Below are 19,466 nucleotides of genomic sequence, written 5' to 3'. Positions count from 1 at the left end.
AGAGCTTGACGTGGAGCTCGAACTCACAAACCGTGAGATCATGACCTGAGCCGAAGTCCGATGCTTAACCGACTGAGCCACCCAGGTGCCCCTTTCATGCTGCCATTTAAAATGCACCTCAGGGGGCGCCTGGGTGGCGCAGTCGGTTAAGCATCCGACTTCAGCCAGGTCACGATCTCGCGGTCCGTGAGTTCGAGCCCCGCGTCGGGCTCTGGGCGATGGCTCAGAGCCTGGAGCCTGTTTCCAATTCTGTGTCTCCCTCTCTCTCTGCCCCTCCCCCGTTCATGCTCTCTCTCTGTCCCAAAAATAAATAAACGTTGAAAAAAAAAAATTAAAATGCACCTCAGTAAGTGATGCTTAGCGTGACACTGGGGCTCTCTGAGGACATAAGCTGTGTCTCCCACTCCTGCCCTCTCTCCACGGGGCCAGACACTGGGCTCTGGGGGTGCACCCACGACCCAGTCCACCAGTTCACCCAGCACACAGGAAAGCACTCTGGACCAGGAGCCAGGTAGCGCCTTCCCTGCCACTGGTTCCCTGTAACCCTGGGCAAGTGCCTGTAGCAGGTGAGTCCCGTTGAATGGGGGGGGGGCACCACCAATGCTTGCTCTGTGGGGCGCCCAAGGCTGAGGTCTGGACAACTGGGAAGGGTGTGGCCGCCTCTCATGCCAGGCTGCGTCTAAGCTAGTCTCGGGCCAGATTTCCAGGGAAGGAGAGATGGCTGGAACAGTGTCTGTAGCCTGTCTGCCAGCCAGCTAACCTGTGCCCACAGTCTGGGAGAAGCGCCAGGACCAGACACACAGGGCAGCAGGGGGCTGGCCCAGCTCCAGAGCAACACCTTGGCAGCCCTGGGGAAAGGAAGAGGGAGTGTTTGGCTTGAGGTCAAGAAGGTCTGGGCCAGGGCACAGAGGGGACAGCTGGAGGGAGGGTGTTATATGGCTGCTGTCTCAACAAGATGCTGGCAAGGACCAGAAAAGGAGCATCTGCTACTGACTAGCCCCCATCCACTACCCCTCTACATACAGCTAAGATCTTTCCATTAGTGTCAGAGTGAGCCGGGCCCCAGGCTTAAATGCCCCCCCCCCACTGGTATATAGGAAATAGAATCTCGCGGGGGGGGGGGGGGGGAGCAGGCTCTAACTTAGATTTCCTTTCCCCAAAGACAGAAGGGTTCCTGCATCCTGCTGGGGGCGGAAACTAAAGGAAAAGAAGTGGTCACCCTGCATCAGACCAGTGAACTGAGAAATCCCAGGGAAAGAGGGGCCAGAACCTGAGTCTGGATGAAGTGTTGGGGGAAAGTGGGAAGGGTAGGGGCTCAGAGGCTGGAACTCTGGAGGAGGCTTTTGGTGGAGGAGGTTTTCAGAGGGGAGTGCTAGAAGTTCCAAGGCCATAAAATCGAGGGGGTTCCAACCTCCAGCAAATCCCCAGGGAGGTGAGGAGCTCTGGGGGTGAAGATCCAGGGTCCAGAACGACGGCTGGGCTGCTGAGCGGCTGAGCGCCGAGACGGTTGGGGTAGGGGAGGGAGCAGGGGCTCTGGAGCCCCATCCCAGGAAGGGATCACGCGGGGTGGGAAACACAGGCGCAAGAAGTCCCAGGGTTTCGACCCCACTGCGCTGGGCGTGGGCCGGCGGCTGGGCGGGGCCGGGCTGGGGGCTGGGCCGGGGTCCCGGGGGCCGGGGCGGGGCCGGGCTGGCGCTGCGCAGCCGCGGGGCGGCCGCCGCGCATGCGGGGCTCACACGGCTGCAGCCGGCGCCGCTGCCACTCCCGGGAGCATGAAGGACCGAACCCAGGAGCTCCGCACGGTGAGTCCGGCCCCAGCGCGTCGCCGCTCGCCGCTCGCCGCCCGCGCCCGGCGCGCCGCCCGCTCCCCGCCCGGCCTCGGCGGCCACCCGGCGACAGCCCCTGCGTCCCCGACCCGGCGGGAAGGAGCGGTGCGGAGCCGAGGACCGCGACCCCCCTCCGGGTCCCGCCCCTCGGACCCACTCGGGGTCACGGGCTCGCGTGAGCTCGGCGCCGTGGGCCCGCGGGCTGGCGGCCGGAGCCCGGGATCCTGGATAAACTTTTCGGCGCCCCCTTGTTTTGAGGGGTCGGAGGGCTATTATCGGATACCGGTGGCGGGACAGAGGGCTGACCTCTCCCGTAGCCCGCGCGGAGCAGGTCCCGTCTCTGTCCCCACACTGTGCCTCATCACCGACCCTCCTGTCCCCCGCACTGGTAGAGACAGACGGCGGGACCGCAGCGGGAAGGGGCCGGGGGCGGTCCCCTGCTCAGAGCCCAGCTGCGGGGCGCTGCGGAAACCGGGCCGCCGGGTGGGGCTGGGCTCTTCGGGCGGGCGCTGTCCCGCGGGCCGCCCCCGTCACCTGTAGCTCCCATCACCTGTGGCTCCCCATCCCGGTCACGCTCGGGGTCTGCTGCCCGCCCAGGTCCCAGAGGGGTCAGATTCGCCCCCCATCCTCCGGTCCACCTTCCTAGCCCCCGAGCAACCCCGACCCTGGTGGTGTTTTCAGACCCTTCCCGGGTTCCTGGTCTGGTTCCAACCTGAACCTATCTATTTTTCCACCTGTGTCTCGGGGCCCCCGGGGTGTGGCTCCCGGGGCGGGGTTCGTGGGGAGTAACAGGATGCGCAAAGGTTCTGACCAGAGCCCACCCTTTCCCAGCCCTGACCCAGAGCCCTGCTGACTGTTTCTCATGCACCCCCCTCCCCAGCCTCCCGTGGCCGCTGACGTTTACCAGGGCATTCTCACCTTTGCCCTTAGAGATGGCAAGCCTGGGGGCCCCGCGGGAGCAGTGAAGGAAGTGAAGCCTGCCTGTGGGGAGGGGGACATGAGGACTCTAGACCAGGCTGACCCTTGTCTGATCCCCTAGTTGACCACCCTGCTGGCTGGCAGGTGCCCTTCCCGTACCACTGATCTAGGGTGGGGGGGCCCGCTAGCTCGGTGGCCCCTCAGAGCCCTCCCCCTGCTGCCCCACCTGGAGCCAGAGACATAGGTCCTCTCACAGGGAAAGTTTCAAGTGTGCTTTGGGCTTTTGATCTCATGGCCTGACCTCTCTGTCCAGAGGCTCCCCGCGTTTGTGCCCCATCTCCCCCATTATACCAGTCTTGTGTCCTGGGCAGCGCGGAGCTGCGACCTGTACCATCCTGCCTCTATCTCCCCCTGGCTCTGGCTACCGGCCCCACCCTCCCATCAGACCTTTTATTCCTGGCCAAGTGCCCGGCCCCTAGGGTAAACCCCACGAGGTTTCAAAGGAAGAAGATGGTCCCTCATGTCATATATGATGTCTAAACACTTCCCCCGCCAGCCCTTGCGGTTGCCCTCAAGCTTCCTGTGCTACGTTGAGTCAGAAAGAATGTTATCTTGGCGATGTATGTCCACGTGGTGCATTTGCTGATGTTTGGGTGCCTGGTGGGTCAGACGACAGTATATGTGGGAACCAAGTGGTCAGGGAAACGCAGTCCTTTCCATGTGACCGGATCTGTGGCTCATCAGCCTTCATCCCCTCTGGTAAAGGGGAAACTGAGGCACAAGAGAGCAATGGCAAGTCTGGCTGGGCGGGGAACCACCAGGAGAGCTAGGGTTGTAGGGAGGTTGAACCCAGGTGTTTGGCTCCGGTATGTGGCTCTGTGACCCCCCCCCCCCCCACACACACACATACATACACATAAACACTAGCCAGCATGGTCCCCTAGAGGGTGAGGCCTGGCTTCTCTGTGAATTGAGGGGGGCTTCCTCTCTAGACCCCACCCCTCAGGCAGTCAGAACCCATGGAGGTTTGCTGTATCCACTGCTGGGTGGCCCTGCCCATTGGGCGTTTCTTGCAACCTCCAGGAGCCCACACTGTGTGGGGTGGAACAGGTCGTCTGTGGGGGGCTATCGTTTCCCACAAGTCCCCCTCCGGGCCTTGAGTTCCCAGCTATATAGCGGAGATGAGACACCTAGAACCCAGTCTCTCAGGGCAAGGGGTAGTCACAGGTCTCCTGAGTCGCCTCCGTATTTCGGGGAGACCTTGAACCCCAGGAGCCAGAATCTTCAGATTAGAATCCCCAGGACCCAAGAGGCCGGTACTGGCTGGGCTGGACAGAGGTGGTGCTCGGGACAGTGACTTGCACCACCACCAACCCTCCCTCCCTTCTCCCCCCTCCTCCTTCCCCACCCAACGCCACCACATTTGGAAGGAAGGCAAAGGGAGCTTATTTATAAAAGTCACACTTGGGGAAGGAGCTGGCGCATTTCCTCAGCGCTCTGCAGGCCAGGCCCAGCCCTCCAGCCTCTCCCATCACTCATAAGGCTGATTCTCTAGTTGTGCAGACAGACCGAAGGGATCACTGGGGGCCCTCAGAGATCAAAAGGGCAACCCAAGGGCCTAAGAGGGGCAAAGACTAGCCCAGGGGCACACAGCCAGAGAGACTTGGGGCAAAGTGTCCCTGGGCAGCCGCATCTGGCACGCAGCTGCCTCCTTCCCCCAATTCAGAGGCCTCTCTGGTTTTCTTTCTGAGAACCAGAAGTTCTCAGACCTACCCCTCCCCGAGCCCAGGACGGTGTTTATCTTTGTCCCGAGTCGAGTCGTGTGCGACACAGGAGGCCTGCTGCGGAAGCCAGAGGATGGAGAGGAGGGAGTGTTGGGGCAGCCAGACCCTGGGAGAAGAGAACTTGGGGTGGCCCAGAAAGAGGAGTTGGATTTAGATGGGGGGAGGAAAGGCGGTCCAAAAGGAGAGACCCGCGCGAGTAAAGGCAGAGAGGTTGGAATGCCCAACCGAGAGTGGTAGGTGGTCTGACGCCTGCTCACTGGAGCAGCAGGGGCAGGCCCGGAAGGGAAAACCCCGTGGGCCCCTCTGTCCCCCAGTTCCCCTTTTCTCTCTCGTTGCCGGGAAGAGACAGGGTGCCCTAGGCAACACCAGGCAGGTTCTTGCCTTAACCTCTCTGTGCCCATTTCACCCATACAGTGGAGCGAGCGGGATCCGCCTTGCAGAGTGGAAGAAATGGGGATGTAAGAGTAGGCCTCCTTCCCTCCTCTGACCTCCTTGGGGTGCAGCGAATTTGGGCACATTTTCATCTGGGGTGCAGCCGGAATGACCTCCAGGGACTGTCTAGTCCAACCTCCCCTTTCACAGATTGGAAAGCTGAGGTCTGGAAGGGGCCAGGGTGTTATCTAAGGTCACACCATGTGGTGGAGGGTGCCGGGCAGAGGCCAGCTCATCTCCTGGGGCTGAGGCTGCCTCCTGGAGCTGCCCTGGGGGCCTGCTAAGGGGCAGGGATCTGGTGAAGGGCACACACAGGATGCAGAGAGGGGGAAGGGATCAGATGCGGGGAGCCCTTCTTTACTGGGGATGCAGCTTGGCCTCGCATACCCCTGACTCAGCTCTGGGTCTGTCCGCTCTGGTGGTATTGACTTTGATTCGTCATTAAAAAGGAGGGGGGGAATATAGTCCTCGAGGCAGACAACAGCAACTCCTGCTCAGGAGGAATGAATCAGCCCTGCTGGCTGGCCTCCCACTCTCCATCCCTGGGGACAGGCCTGGAGGCTGCCTGGCCTCGAGGCTCTTGGAAGAATCACTTTTGTTTCCAGGAAGGTATCCTGGAATCCTGGAGCCTCTGCCAGGAGAGACCACCAGGGCTGTCTGGCCTCCACTAGAAGGTTGGGGCTTCTCCCAAGTGCGGCTTTCATTCCTGATTGCTTGGGCCAGAGCCTATGGAGAGGAGTAAGACCAGACCAGTGGTTCTCAACCCCTGGGGGAGCTTTTTAAAAACAGCCTCCCCAGCCCCACCCCCTGAAAGTTCAATTCAGTCTCTCTAGGATAGAGTCCTGGAAGCTGGTGGGGGTTTTTTAAGCCCCCAAGGAATTATGGTCCTGGAACAGGGTTGAAAACCATGGAGGGATGAACAAAAAAACATCATGACAAGTAAAATATTGGTTGGATGTGAGAAGAAAAGGAAGAATGTGAATGTACCCCGGTTTCTGATTTGAGGGTCCTCGGGAATGGGGGCTCAGGAGAAAGAGGTGGAACCTCGTTTGGGCCAGATGGCAGGTAGGGTACATCACAGGATGCCTGGGTGGGCTTTTTCTAAAGATGTTTGCAGCTTCCAGCTTGTGACCACTCCAGGCTCCAGCTGCCACCTCCAACTGCCACTGGGGACCCTCAAGTCTCCAGTCTAGTCCAGCCCTCTTTCTGGAGCTGTGACTGTCACTCTCAGAAGGCTGGCAGATTTCTAAGGGAGCTGGGGCCCTCATGATTTAAAACTATCTGGGTGGCCTCTGTGTGCATGTAGGTGATGTCTGCCCTGACCATTCCCGGACACTAGGAGATAGCACACCAGCCTGCTTCCTACTTCCTTTTGGGTCAGGAGCGTGTCTGGGTTTGGGGCTTGTCATTTACCCAGTGTCCCATGAGACCTGACCTCAGTCTTAGTTAACCTGGAGGATGTCTCTAGAAAGGTGCCACAGGGCACCAGCCTAGATGTGGATGAGGTTGTGGGGGGGCAGCAAAATCATGAGCCATCAGATTCTCACAAAGTAGAATAAGGATCTGAACAAATGAATAAATGAAACAGAAAAAAAAGTCTTTCACTTGAGCCTAAAATCCAACCAAGTAGACAGTGGTGGGAAAGGGCTTGGGGTTTTCCTGGGCAGGAAGTGCTATATGATCACTGATACGATCATATATCATATATCGTACTGATTTCTGGTTGCATTAACAGAGGTAGACCACATAAAAAGAGGGAGGGGATGGGTCAGCTCTTTGGTACCATTCAGACCACAATCAGCAGCAAATTCAGTCTGTATCATGTACTGCAAGAGAAGATAGAGGCTGAGCCTAGTAAGTCTGGGGCAAGGACTGCAACTTCGGGCCCTAGGAAGGATCTGAGGGGAAGGGAATAGCCAACATGAGTAGAAAAACCCAGAGAAGATGCTGATGCTGTCTTTAGATCTCTAGCAAGTCCAGCCCAAGGAGAGGGCACCAACAGGTTCTTTATGGCCTAGGGCCAAACTGTACAGGAAAGGGACAATTGGGGCAGCCCAAGATGGGCAGAGCTGCCCAGGAAAGGTAGTGAGCTCACCATCACAGGAGGTGTGCAAGCTGAGTCTGGAAGCTGAGGCCAAGGTGATTTTTCAGGTCCCTCAGGGCCTGAGAGTCTGTGGTTGTGGTTCCAGTAGAGAAGGGAATAGTGCAGGGGGAAGCAGAGGAACAAGATAGTGACCCTGGGGAGCCAGGGAAGGCTTCTGGAAGGAGGCAGCATCCAAGGATGAGGGGAATGGATGTCAGCTTCGTGGAATCGGCATTCCAGGCAGAGGGAATTGCGTGGGGAAAGGGAAGACAGTTGGGTGGGTCATCGAAGCAGGGAAATGGTTATAGGTGGGGCGTGCTGGGTCCAGTTTTAGGCTGCAGCAGCGAGGTGATGAAGGGTGGTGGGCGAAGAGTCCCGAGAGGAAGAAGTGCTGAGACTGGTGAGGAGGGGGTCCCCATGGAGAATCCCCTCGGGGTTTTGCGTGGAGCCACCGCTGGTGTGACCGAGGCTGTGAAGTCGGGCCCTAAACCCTCCAACCAGCTTTGGGGCTGATCTGAACGCCACCTTCAGGACAGACCCCAACCTGGGGGCCCCCACCAGGCCCTGGCCCCAGGTATCCCCTTCCTCAGCTCTGCCCTCATTGACACAGGGCCTGGAGGAGAGCGTGGGCATCTTTCCTGCCAACCCTGTGCTGGAGAAACTACCTGAGGCCAGGCTTCTTCAGTCTTCTGGGGAGGCTGTGGAGGGAGCAGGCCAAAGCTCCTGGATGCATGGAGAAGATACATCCTCATTTTACAGATGGGCAAGCTGAGGCCCGGGGAGAGCCATCAGCCCAGATCCCAGGGGTCTCTGGCAGCGACTCTCATCCTTGGAAACTCTGATGCCCTTGTCTTTGGCCCCCACCCCTCTTTCTGGGAGGGGAGCTGGAAAATTCTCCTCAGTCCTTTCCTGTCCACCCTTGTCCCTCTCTAGACACCAAAAGGACAGGGCAGGGTGCTGAATGGCAGGCACTCCTAGGGCCACCTCCCAAGCTGGCAGCCTGCCCTGAAGGGGGACCTGGGCTCCTCCAGACTGCACTCTGCCTCAGTTTCCCTAGGGAGTGCTCTTCCAGCTTAGCTCCCGGGCCTGGCAAGGCCCAAAGGTGTAGAAACGGCTCCTAGATTTTCTTTGTCTATAGGTGGGCTTGGTTGGGGGGAGGGGGCCACCTGGTAGCAGCCACAGACACTTGTGGGAGCGAGGATTTATTTTAGCTGCTGGGGGAGGAGGTGTGATCTCTTGATGAGAGGGGCCTGTCAGAGCCGCCTCCAGGAAGCTCCCAACCAACCCCGTCTCCTGGTTGGTCCCACTCCGGTGGGGCAGTAGGACCCCGAGAGCCCCAGGGGCACAGCCCTTTACAGAACATGCTGTGCTTTTCCACCCTTTCTCTGCCCTCTGTCCCTGCGGCCAGGCACCGCTGTCCCCACTGCAAACAGGAGCAGACAGACCCAGAGGGCAGGTCCCTCAGTCAGCCCCTGCTGGGTGCAGAACCTGGGTCCCTCCCCAGCAGGCTAGCTGGGCCCAGCCCTCTGGGTCCCTCAGCTTCACCGACCCTCGACCTCCACCTGCCCCTATCCTTGGCTCTGACCCTGATGTAAGAGAGATTGAGGTGAACGCCAGTGCTGAGCCAGCTCATGCCTGCCCTGTGGGGTGCTAAGATATGAGATGTGACCAAGCCTGAGATCCCCAGTCCAGGGCGAGGCCGGTCCTGCCCTGGGTATCCTGGCTTTGGCTGTGGAGACGGACTTGCCCTTGCCAACAGAGTGGGCTGCCCCTGGCGACTGCAGGTGCCTAAGGTGGACAGTAATGAGCATGGCCAGTGCACTGGGGAGTCAGAGGTGTAATTACCCCGCTCCCCAGGGTGGGGGGCTTTTATACAGCTGCTCTCAGGGTGGTGGGGTGCGGCTGCACCTGTAGCTGGGGCCTAGGGCAGCCCCTGAGCCAAGTGACATGACTGGTCTTGCCAGGCCCACCTCTGAGCCTGGAGGGAAAGAGGATCGAGGTCTGATGTCAAGAATGACAAGAAGAGGGGCGCCTGGGTGGCTCAGTCGGTTCAGCGTCTAACTTCAGCTCAGGTCACGATCTCACAGTTCATGGGTTCGAGCTCCGTGCCAGTCTCTCTGCTATCAGTGTGGAGCCCACTTTGGACCCTCTATCTCCCTTTCCCTCTGTCCCTCCTCCGCTGGCACTCTCCCTCTCTCTCAAAAATAAATAAACATTTAAAAAAAAAATTTTTTTAATTAAAAGGAAAAAAAGAATGACAAGGAGAGAACAGAGTTCACAGAGCCCCGTGCAGGCAGTGTCTCTCAGGCCTGCCTGAGGGGCTGTGGGACGGCCTCTTTCTGAGTCACCCTACCTTTTTAGAGGCAGGTGTTGTTGGCACATGGCCCTCCCCTTCCCGGGTGCCCCTAAGAAAGGGAACTTGGGAACTTTGAGCCCCATCTTAATTAAAACCGTCAGGCCCAGAAGGGAGAGAAGAATGGCTTCCAGGCAGCCTGTCTCAGGCCAGGTCTGTGAGTTGGGGCCACTGGCCAGGGGACCCAGCCTTCCCAGCTGTGCCCTAGGGTGAGGGGCATACTGGGAGGACCCCAGTCCTGTGGGGAAGGGGCAGGCAGCTGGGTAAAGGAAGGAATCCCTGGCCTAGAGGTGGAGACCCGGTCCGGTCACCAATTCGACAGGCCAGGCCTCTCTCCTTATGCTGGGTCCCCCGGGGTCCTCCAGGCCTCACTGTGGCCGGGAGCCGAGGGCACAGCCGGACCTCGTCCCTGCCAAGGTGACGGAGGGCAGTGGTCAGGGCCCTGGAGCTGAGCTGCTGAGTATAGATGCGGGGCAGTTTGTGGCCCCAGGTCCAGCGGGCCCCAGTGGGCCCACCACAGGTCCGCTCATGTGTCCACACCCCTGTGCAGGCCAAGGACAGCGATGATGATGACGATGTCACTGTCACCGTGGACCGAGATGGCTTCATGGATGAGTTCTTTGAACAGGTGGGAGCCAGCACACCCCACCTCCTTGGGCAGACCTCCAAGGCAGAGCTCGGGGCGGGGGGGGGGGGCCCACATCCGTCCTCTGAGTCAGGCCCAGGGCCCTTACACCAAATAACAGAGCCATTCTGAGGGAGAATAGACTGAAGCTCAGAGGGGAGCAGAGTTTAGGATTGGACTCGCCCACTCCTCCCCATCCCGTTCTAGAAGGATAGTTGGAGTCCCTGCCCCCACTGCCCCCCTCCCCCCTGCCCCGCCTCCCGAAGCCTGGTCCAGCCTCTCCCTGAACCTGACCGCCAGCCCCAGTCCGGGCCAGCCCCGGGCCCACAAGCCCCCTCCCTGGATCTCCCCCTGCCTGCCTGGCCCTGGTGCGCAGGTGGAGGAGATCCGTGGCTTCATTGACAAGATCTCGGAGAACGTGGAGGAGGTGAAGCGGAAGCACAGTGCCATCCTGGCCTCCCCCAACCCTGACGAGAGTGAGTGTGGAGGACTGAGGGGCGGGTTTGGGGCCTCCAGGAAGGCACTGCTGCCCGGGAGGGGCTCCCGGAACCCCAGCACCCTCACTGTTGGTCGGCAGAGGGGTACCTTGGCGTGGCCGGGATGGGGAGGGCCCCTGTGGAAAGCTTCGGGCCAACACAGTTGGCCCAGGCGTGGGGCGGGGTTCAGCGCCCGGGTCCCACGCGGACTTGTGCGGAGTGGGGCGGCCATCCTGGGGCCTGGGTGGCATCGGGCGCCAGCCCCACCCTCTCCAGGTAAGCTGGGTAGGTGGGTGCTGCCCAGCTCCAAAGGAAGCCTCCCCGCCCAGCCCCTCCCCTTCCCGAGCCTCCCGGGGGAGCAGATGGCAGTGCCGAGGCTCAGCGCCGTGGGAGGGCAAGCCGGCCGAGCGGGAGGAGCTTCCGGAAAGAGCTGGCAGCCACTGGTACCCCGGGGCTGGGCATTATCAGGATTCCAGGAAGTCACCTTTCTCCCTCTGCACAAGGAGCCTGTGTGTCTGCATTCCGCTGTGTCCCCAGACAGGTCCTCCTGACCCTGCCGTCACAGTTGCTGGGGAGGTGCTGATCGCTGCGCTGCCCTGTGTGGGGCTGGTGGCATGCGGGCCCCAGATTCCTTCCCCTCGGCCCCAGGGAGTCCGCAACAGGGCTGCAGTCCCGGCCCGCGACCTGGACAGTTGACTGTGCATATATGCACACAGCTTCTGTCTGTTCATCTCCTCCCTCACCTCTCCAGCCCTTTTGGGAGGCACCAGCCCACGGGGCCCCAAGAATGCAAAGGGGAGGCTCCCATCCCTGGGTGGGCCAGGCGAAGTGCTCAGGGCTGGGTTTCTGTGTCCTCGACAGCAGTGCGTCTCCATCCATAGGCCCTCAGCCCTGGTTCCACTGGTGTCCTCAAGCGCCTAGAAGACATCTCTCCACAGCCCCAAAGAGTGCTTGAACGTGAGACCAGTGCCAGGCCCTTGGGAAGCAAAATGAGTCCGCTGGGAGCCAGGAGACTGTGCTGGGAATGGGTGGGAAGGAGAGAGGGGTCACCCGGGGCAGGGCACACATTCGGTGTGGCCGTCATGCATTGGCCCTCTCCCCAGCGGTTTGTCTGGGAAGGCAGCTGTGACATGGTGGGTTTTAGTGCGCATGTGTGTCTAAGTCCGTGTGTGCCCCCGTGTGGGCCCCTCCTGATGAGAGAGGGGGCTGCCTGTGAGAACAGAGTACTTGAAAGAGCTGGGGCATTGGCCTGTCACCCGCTGGAAGACGGGGAGAGTGTGGGGCAACGGAGATGCCAGTCCATTTCTCTTGGCTCCCCTGTGCCACCTTCCACACAAGCTCTCCCCGAGTCCTACAGTCGGTAGCGACCCGCTAGGAATTGCCACCGTGAGCTGAGCAGTCGGGACCAGCCAGCGGTCACTGATGTGGGCTCATGGGCCATTCCTCATGGGGAGGGCACTCCTTCTAGGGCAGAGGGCGCCGTTAACAAGGAGTGACTGGGAAAGATGGCAGTGAGCGGGGGGCTTGCCCAGGCCAGGCTTGCTCGGTCTCCCCTGGGCGCGGCCATCCGGGCCGGGCTATTTTGGGTCTGAGCAAAAGCGGCTGAGACGTCAGAGCAGCTGGTAACTAAGTTTCCTTTGTTTGAACGAACGAGGCTCCCTCCTCCGCTCCTCGAAGCCCCCCACCTCATGATCCACTTGGTAGGCACCCCCCCATCAACCGCTATAAGCCCCTCCCAGCCCCTTACAGGAGAGGCCCCAGCCCCAGAGGAAAACAGACGGTGGATAAGAAAGGCTCGGCCAGGAGCTCAGTCCTGGTTTCTCCAGGAAGTAGAGCCCTGGGGTCGCCCTGAGGCTGGGGCGCTGTCCGGAGCCGTGGCTCCATCACCCCGGGAGAGCAGCCCCCTGGCCCCCCTTGGCCAGCCAGCCCTTCGCTGGGGGTTGAGCAAGCTGAGTACCCCTATGGCCTCTACCAGCTTTAGAGAGATGGTTCCAGTTGGAACAAGGGCCCGAGAAACACTAGGTCACGGCCTTCCCCCAACTTCCCCCTCTTAGGCCCAGCCACCTGCTGCTTCACGGCCAACTGTGGGCCGAGGCCCACCTCTTTGAGGCGCTTCTCCGCCAGCTCCCATCCAGGCCAGGTGCCTCACGCCCCCATCTACCCGCCGGGCTCAGCACCTGGGAAGGGGGGACTCTAGCAGAACAAGGTCTACCCCACCCAAGGTGCTTGCTTCGGCCTCTCTGGCCCCTGGCTCTGTCACCCCCTTGGCTGGATGCTTCCCCCCTGTGCCAGAGCTACCAGGTAGCGCTAGGTGAGCCCGCTCCCCCCACCTTCGACTCAGGCAGGCATCAAGTAAATGTCCCCCAGCGCCAACTCCAGCATTGCCAGCTGCTCCACAATTATTTTTGCCTTAAATTTAGACCCATCTGTTATCTGCAGGGGGTGGGAGAGCCAGCAAAGGAGGAAGGGAGGCTCCTCGGAAGGCAGCACAGAGGGAGCTAGGCGATAGCTGGTGTGGCCCCCGCCCAGGATCGGAGGGGCAGGCAGAGCCTTAGCCGGGGGAAGGGGGAAGACCCAGGACCCAGGCTCTGCCCAGAGCCCTCCCCCCCCCCCGGGCCCCCTGGGCCAGAGGCTGCGCCTGAACGGCAGGCAGCAGGGGAACCCCAGGTGTCTACCCTGTACCCCTTCTGCCTCCCCAGAGACGAAGGAGGAACTGGAGGAGCTCATGTCTGACATCAAGAAGACAGCAAACAAAGTTCGCTCCAAGTTAAAGAGTGAGTCTGGGCTCCAGGCCTTGCCTGGGAGGTGGAGGGGCCCTCTGGACCCGCTTCCTGTGTGTAGCCGTGGGGGTTCACTAACTCTGAAGGGTACATTGGGTCTTGCTTTCCTTTATGAGGGTGCCATCATGCGCCCATTCCCTCAATTGCTGCCTGGCAAGGCTTGTTTGTGCCAGGCTCTGGACTGGGCCTGGGGATGCAGGGGCCTGAGGCTTCACTGAGGGAGTGCTCCCCTCTGAGCATTGTCCCCCACTGCAGCTAAAGAGGGTTCAGGGAGTGGCCAGCGCCACAGATGTGCCCACCCCACAAATGCACAGGACTGGGGGCCGTGTGCTCTGCAGGTTGTGGCCACCAGGCCCTCCCCACTCTGGGCATGGCCCCTTGTTGGGCGCACAGGAGGCAGGGTGGGCCTGAGCCACCAGGCCTAGCGCATAGTGGGCATTCACACCCATAGCGTGGCGTGCACTTGAGGCCTCACAAATGGGCCACATGTATGCACACACCGAAGCGTGCATCATGCGAATGGGCCCTTTTTACCCCCCAACCCCATCAGTCCCGCGCTCCCTCCTCCTCTGCTTCCCATGTGACCCCACTTACAGACCACAGGGGATCCTCTCTAGGGGAGGAGGTCCTGAGCCAGATCCTGGGCATGTGGGTCAGGGGGATGGGCAGTGGCGAGGGAGACAGGCTATGGCTCAGCAGCCATTCATTCCCCCAGGCATTGAGCAGAGCATCGAGCAGGAGGAAGGCCTCAACCGCTCATCCGCAGACCTGAGGATCCGAAAGACACAGGTGCCGCGGGCGGGCCTCAGGGTGGGCAGGCGGGCGCTTGAGGCTCTGGTGGTGGGTGGGGCCGGGCCTGACACCTGCACCCCCACCTCGGATCCCCAGCACTCCACGCTGTCCCGCAAGTTCGTGGAGGTCATGTCCGAGTACAACGCCACGCAGTCCGACTACCGCGAGCGCTGCAAGGGCCGCATCCAGAGGCAGCTGGAGATCAGTGAGCTGGCGGGGCGGGGCTGGGGCTTGGGGGCGGGGCCGGGGCCGGGGCCAGGGCCGCCGCCGATCTGCGGGGTGTGCAGGACTCGGTGTGACCCCTCCTCGCAGCTGGCCGGACCACGACCAGTGAGGAGCTGGAGGACATGCTGGAGAGCGGAAACCCGGCCATCTTTGCCTCCGGGGTGAGTGGGCACCACACCCCTCCCACCGGGCCCCCAGGTGTGCTGGAACAGGGCAGTATTTGGACACAGCCACCTTTTGAGCCTCAGAGGAGGCGGAGTCCCAGAGAGAAAAAGGGACCAGGCTGAGGCCACATAAATGTTAGTGGCGGAGGTAGAATTAAGACCCATGTCTCCCGGTTCTTCCCAGTTAGGTCCACTTCCTTGCTTCTCCTGTCCATTTGCCAGCTAGGGGTGCCTTCCCCTATCCTCTGGGCCTTTTTCCTTTCCTGGGGAACACGGTGCCCTTGGCCGTCTCTCCATTCAGGTGAAGCTTGAGCAGGGGGGCTTTCTGAAGGAGGTGGCCCACAGGGGGTGGAAGGCGGCTTGGGGACGTGGGTTCCAGGAGGAGAGAAGGGAGAGGCAGTTACCCTCTCTGGGAGGCAGAACAGAAGGAGAGGGGAAGAGAGAAAAGCAGCTCAAGGCCTGGGTCCTTGGGACAGTCAACTTGGGCTGTACAAGACTGGTGACAAGAACTACCACTTAGTTACCGTGTGGCAGGCACAGGTGGGGAGTGTTATTAGCCCCGTATTAAGGAGGAGAAATCCATCTCAGAGAAGTCAGGTAACGGCTAGTAAGAACCAAGCAGGAAGTGGGAGAATGCTGTGGCTGAGGAGGGAGCCACTGCCCATCCCAGCTGCCTTTGCCCTTGGCCTGCTGTCCTGGCCCCGGTCCCCATCCCTGCCCCCTTCAGCAGGCCCCTGGGTCCCAGCCCACTGCTCCCACCCCCTAGATCATCATGGACTCCAGCATCTCAAAGCAGGCTCTGAGCGAGATTGAGACGCGGCACAGTGAGATCATCAAGCTGGAGAACAGCATCCGTGAGCTGCACGACATGTTCATGGACATGGCCATGCTTGTGGAGAGCCAGGTGAGTACCAAGGGCCCTACTGCCCTCCACCCCCCAGCCCACAGCAGCACCCAGGGCTGCACTAACCCCGGCCCTTTCTGCCTGACACGCTGCCCTGCCCGGGAGGGACCGAGTCTCCAGGTAACTAACCGCCTGCTGTTGAAACTGCCTCCAGGGCCGTGCCCACCTAAAGGACCCTGTCCTCTGCATGGCTCTGCTACCGGGACCCAGTGCTGCATGGCTCTGCTTGGCCCTCCAGGACCCCAGGCCCTGCATGGCCCTCTACCCAGCCTTGTCCCATCGTATTCATCAGCTGTTTGTCACATGGGCACAGCGGACGGCCACTTTTCAAGGAACTGGAAGTATAGCAGTGACCAGGACAGCTGAGGGCCTGCTTCCCGGAGCTAATGTCTGTTGGGTGAAAGGGCAGCATAAGTATATGACAGATGGAATGTTCTCCAGTTGTGCCAGGTGCTCAGATGTTAGGAGGCAGTGTGAATGAGCGGTGATTCTCCAACTTGAAAGTGCCCGAGAATCACTTGGAGGGCTTGTAAGTTTCCTGGTTCCCGTTCCCAGAGATTGGTAGGTCAAGGTGGGAGCCTGTAAGTTTGCTTTTTTTTTCAAGTTAATTTTGAGAGAGAGAGAGAATCTTGAGCAGGCTCCATGCTGTCGGCACAGAGCCCGACATGGGGCTCGATCTCACTGGGAGATCGTGACCTGAGCCGAAATCAAGGGTCGGCCGCTCTAAAGACTGAGCCACCCAGGCGCCCCGGAATTTGCATTTCTAACAGTTTCAAGGGCGATGCCGATGCTGCCAGTCTGAGGGCCACGCCTGGGGTAACGGTAATAGAGTCCCTGAGGTGGCCACTTTGGACGGGGTGGTCAGGGAAGACTTCTCTGTGGAGGTGGCATTTGAGCTCTGAAGACTTCCCGGGGTCACAGTGAAGAGCTGGCCCAGGCAGAGGGACCAGCAGCAGAACTGTCCTGAGACTGGCAAGAGCCGGGCTCTCGGAGGAGGAGGCCGTGCAGTTGGAGCTCAGGGGCGGCAGGGAGGAGGCAGAAGGTGGTGCTGGACGCCTGGATTCTCTTCTAGATGGAGGGTCTTCAGCGTGGGCGTGGTGTGGGCAGAGTTAGGAAGCAGGGAGGCCACGAGGAGGCTGCTGCCACCGGTGGCTGAGAGACCGTAGCTGTATGGACGCCAGTGGGAGCAGCGGACTCGGAGAGAGCAGTCGTGTGTCACAAAGCTGCTGCTGGGGGTCTCAGGCAGCGCTGTGGTCTCGAGGGGGCTGCGTGGGACCGGATTACGGGGCCCAGAAGGGCTATGGGAGGGGGCGAGCAGTCTTGAATGTTGAAGACTGAAGACAGAGCTGGATAGAACCACTGTGCCTGCGGAGGACGGAGTGGGACACCGTCTAGACCTCCTGCTCCCGCCCCGGCCTCCCTCTGCCGCGCTCCAGGCCCCAGCTCGGCGCCCTCTGCATGGCCCCCATGCCCTTGGCTGAGACCGCATGGCCAGTTCCCTCCCCCAGGATGACTGCTCTGCAGGGAGAGGAGGGAGCTGCCCCGGGGTGCCTGGCCTGAGGGGCACAGGTGAGAGGCTGTACCCCATCCTCACACCCCCACTTTCCTTTCTCTGACTTCAGGATGCCGTCCCAAAGTCCTGCCCTGAGGGGGACCCTGCTGGAGCTTGAGTGCCCTGGCCCTGCAGGGGGAGATGATTGACAGGATTGAGTACAACGTGGAACATTCGGTGGACTACGTGGAGAGGGCGGTGTCTGACACCAAGAAGGCCGTCAAGTACCAGAGCAAAGCACGCCGGGTCAGTAGCCTCCCTGCCCCCTCCCATGAGGGCCCCGGGACCACCGTAGATCCCTCCCCACTCTGCTTTGACCGCTTGCCCCCACCTCGGAGCTGAGCAGAGCCCCTACCCTGAGGCCTTCAGCTCTTGGTGTCACTGCCTCTGGGCTACACCTTCCCCAGCCCTCATCGCCACCCCCCTCAGAGCTCTGACCCAAGCCCTTGGCCTCCCTCCCTCGTCTGAGGCTGCTCCTTTGTGCCTCTCCGGTGCAGAAGAAGATCATGATCATCATCTGCTGCGTGGTCCTGGGCATCGTCATCGCCTCCACCTTCGGAGGCATCTTCGGATAGAAACCACCCCACCCGCCACCCCGCTCGGGATGGTCTGCCCTCAGGAGGCCCCTTGGCTGCTGCTGCCTTCTGGCTCGGAGCCCCTTCCGCCCCGCCCCGTACTGCTCCTTTCTCTGCCGCAGGGCCCTCCGTCCCCACCCCGAGCCGTCGTGTGCATGATCTCTGTGACCGTGTGTGTGTCTGTACGGGGAGCCAGCGGGGAGCCGGGCTGGGAAACAGCCAGTGGGGTGGGGCAGGTCAGCAAGGCACAGACTCAGGCCCTGGCCCAGGCCGCCTCACCCTTCCCAGGTAGTGCCACCCAGGGTAGCCATGTTCCCCCCTCCCCCCTCCCCTGCCTTCACGAATTCCACTCCAGCCTGGGGTCTGCCCTCTCCTGGGACCGAGGCTCGCTCTGGACCCCAACCTTGCCTCCTCCTGACTGGCCCATCTGCCCTGACCTCTGTCCTCTCCAGCTGTCCCCCTAAGCCGAGCCCCCTGAGGGGTGGGGACCAGCTGGCCACATGGTGCTGCTTTTCAGGTTAGGGGAGGGGTGGCCCTGAGAGACAGCCCAGCTCTAAGCCTCTAACAGCTGATCACTGCCAGGGAGGCTCAGGGTGCTGTGGCCAGGTGGCTTCTGGCTGTGTCGAGACCAGGCTCCCTCCCCTGCCTAGGGGCAGAGTCCAGCGGGTCTTGGCTGCCTCATCCTCCCTTCCCGCAATCCTGCAACCCCAGGAGCAACCCCTTTGGGCTGTGCCTGACCCCAGGTAACATTCCACAAGAGACTGTCTGGTGCCTGGTTTCCAGCCACCCTTCCAGCCAGGGAGGCAGATCGGGCCCGTCAGTTCTCTGCCAGAAGCCGAAGCCTGCACCCTGGGCCAGCCACTCTCCCCGGCAGGCCTCAGTCAGGTCCTCAAGCCATTGTGTTGCATGTTTGGGACAGTGGTTCCTGCTCTCTCGTGCTCTGGGAAGTCAGGTGTCCCTTCAGGCCTGCAATCGCGTCCTGCCCTTGCTGTTCCCCAGTGATGTGCCACGTGGGTGTCTGGTGTCTAGGATGCAGTATTCAGCAGCCAGCCAGGGAGGAGTACCTCCCTCCTCCCCATCTCGGGGCTTCTCAAGTCAGAAACGTGCCCCCACCCAAGCCCCCCTCTTCCTCGTTGACAGGCAGGGAGTGTGCATGCGAGTGCATGCAGTAGGGGATGGGGCCGCATCCGTGCCCCGCCTTCCCTCAGCTCTGCTCCTGCCCAGTGACTGTGACCACTGTCCGTGCTGCCTTCTTTAACAGCAACTTCCCTTCCTCCACCCCTTCACCAAAGGTCTTGGTACAACCAGCTGCCCCTTTTGTGAAATTTTTATGTAGAATAAACATTTGTATCTGTACCGTGTCTCTGCCTTAGGTTTCTTACTGTCATGAGGTCACAGCCTTAGAACTTGGGGGTAAATGTGCCCAGCACTAACCGGAAGAAGGGGTTCAGAGGCAGAGGATCCCACCTCCCACCTCGGCCTTCAACCTCCAGATCCTCTGGCCCTGGCCCCTCCACCCCAGCCTGAACGTTTCTACTCCTGCTTAAAGCCTGATGCCCCGCCCCTTCTGTGCTGAGGGCTCAGATCTACCCCTCCTTCTGCTTTCCCAGTAGCCACAAATGAGACCTGGGTCCCCCCCCTCCCCCGCACCCCAGGGCAGGCTTGCCTGCTCTCCAGACCACTAGTAATCGGACAGGAGACACACCCAAAGGCAACCAAGTGCGGGCCAATCAGCAGTTGGTGTAGCTCAGGGCCAAAGGTCAGCCCAGGCCCTGGCTGGATGCCGCCTTCAGACTGGGGGACAACCAGAGGCTGGGCGGTGGCCTCAGAACAGTGGGTCCCACGGATACTTTGACCCCACCCATTTTTCCCCAATTTGCCTAGTGCTGGAATAAACAGACCAAAATTCAATCTACCTGTGTTCCTTGTAGGTTAAAATAGGGTGCTTTTCATACACTCAAGTTCTTCGAGCCTCTT

The 19,466-nt window shown here is 60.8% G+C and overlaps 1 protein-coding gene across 3 annotated transcripts; it reads left to right on the top strand.

Moving 5' to 3' along the window:
- Positions 1-1,672: 1,672 nt before the first annotated feature.
- Positions 1,673-18,845, top strand: STX1A (syntaxin 1A). 3 transcript variants are annotated; one of them, XM_045460074.1, is made up of 10 exons: positions 1,675-1,802; positions 9,947-10,024; positions 10,398-10,497; positions 13,197-13,271; positions 13,993-14,066; positions 14,166-14,274; positions 14,382-14,455; positions 15,225-15,362; positions 17,050-17,160; positions 17,412-18,845. In XM_045460074.1, the coding sequence occupies exons 1-10, from the start codon at positions 1,773-1,775 to the stop codon at positions 17,487-17,489; spliced, it is 867 nt and encodes a 288-aa protein (XP_045316030.1). In that variant the 5' UTR covers positions 1,675-1,772; the 3' UTR covers positions 17,490-18,845. The 3 variants fall into 3 exon arrangements, with proteins under 3 accessions (XP_045316029.1, XP_045316030.1, XP_045316028.1); XM_045460073.1 differs by lacking the exons at positions 17,050-17,160; positions 17,412-18,845 and adding an exon at positions 15,517-15,941 and having other exon boundaries at positions 1,673-1,802; XM_045460072.1 differs by lacking the exon at positions 17,412-18,845 and having other exon boundaries at positions 1,676-1,802; positions 16,985-17,095.
- Positions 18,846-19,466: the final 621 nt, after the last annotated feature.

This window comes from Leopardus geoffroyi, chromosome E3 (genome assembly GCF_018350155.1).
Source record: "Leopardus geoffroyi isolate Oge1 chromosome E3, O.geoffroyi_Oge1_pat1.0, whole genome shotgun sequence".
Taxonomy (NCBI): domain Eukaryota; kingdom Metazoa; phylum Chordata; class Mammalia; order Carnivora; family Felidae; genus Leopardus; species Leopardus geoffroyi.
This window is presented reverse-complemented; position numbering and strand designations above follow the sequence as displayed.

What these genes read in the sequence shown, in the direction of transcription:
- STX1A (XM_045460073.1), top strand. Translation starts at nt 1,773, where the DNA reads ATGAAGGACCGAACCCAGGAGCTCCGCACG. An exon ending in TGGATGAGTTCTTTGAACAG is followed by an intron (nt 10,025 to 10,397) that starts GTGGGAGCCAGC and finishes CCTGGTGCGCAG; the next exon opens with GTGGAGGAGATCCGTGGCTT. An exon ending in TGAGGATCCGAAAGACACAG is followed by an intron (nt 14,067 to 14,165) that starts GTGCCGCGGGCG and finishes TCGGATCCCCAG; the next exon opens with CACTCCACGCTGTCCCGCAA.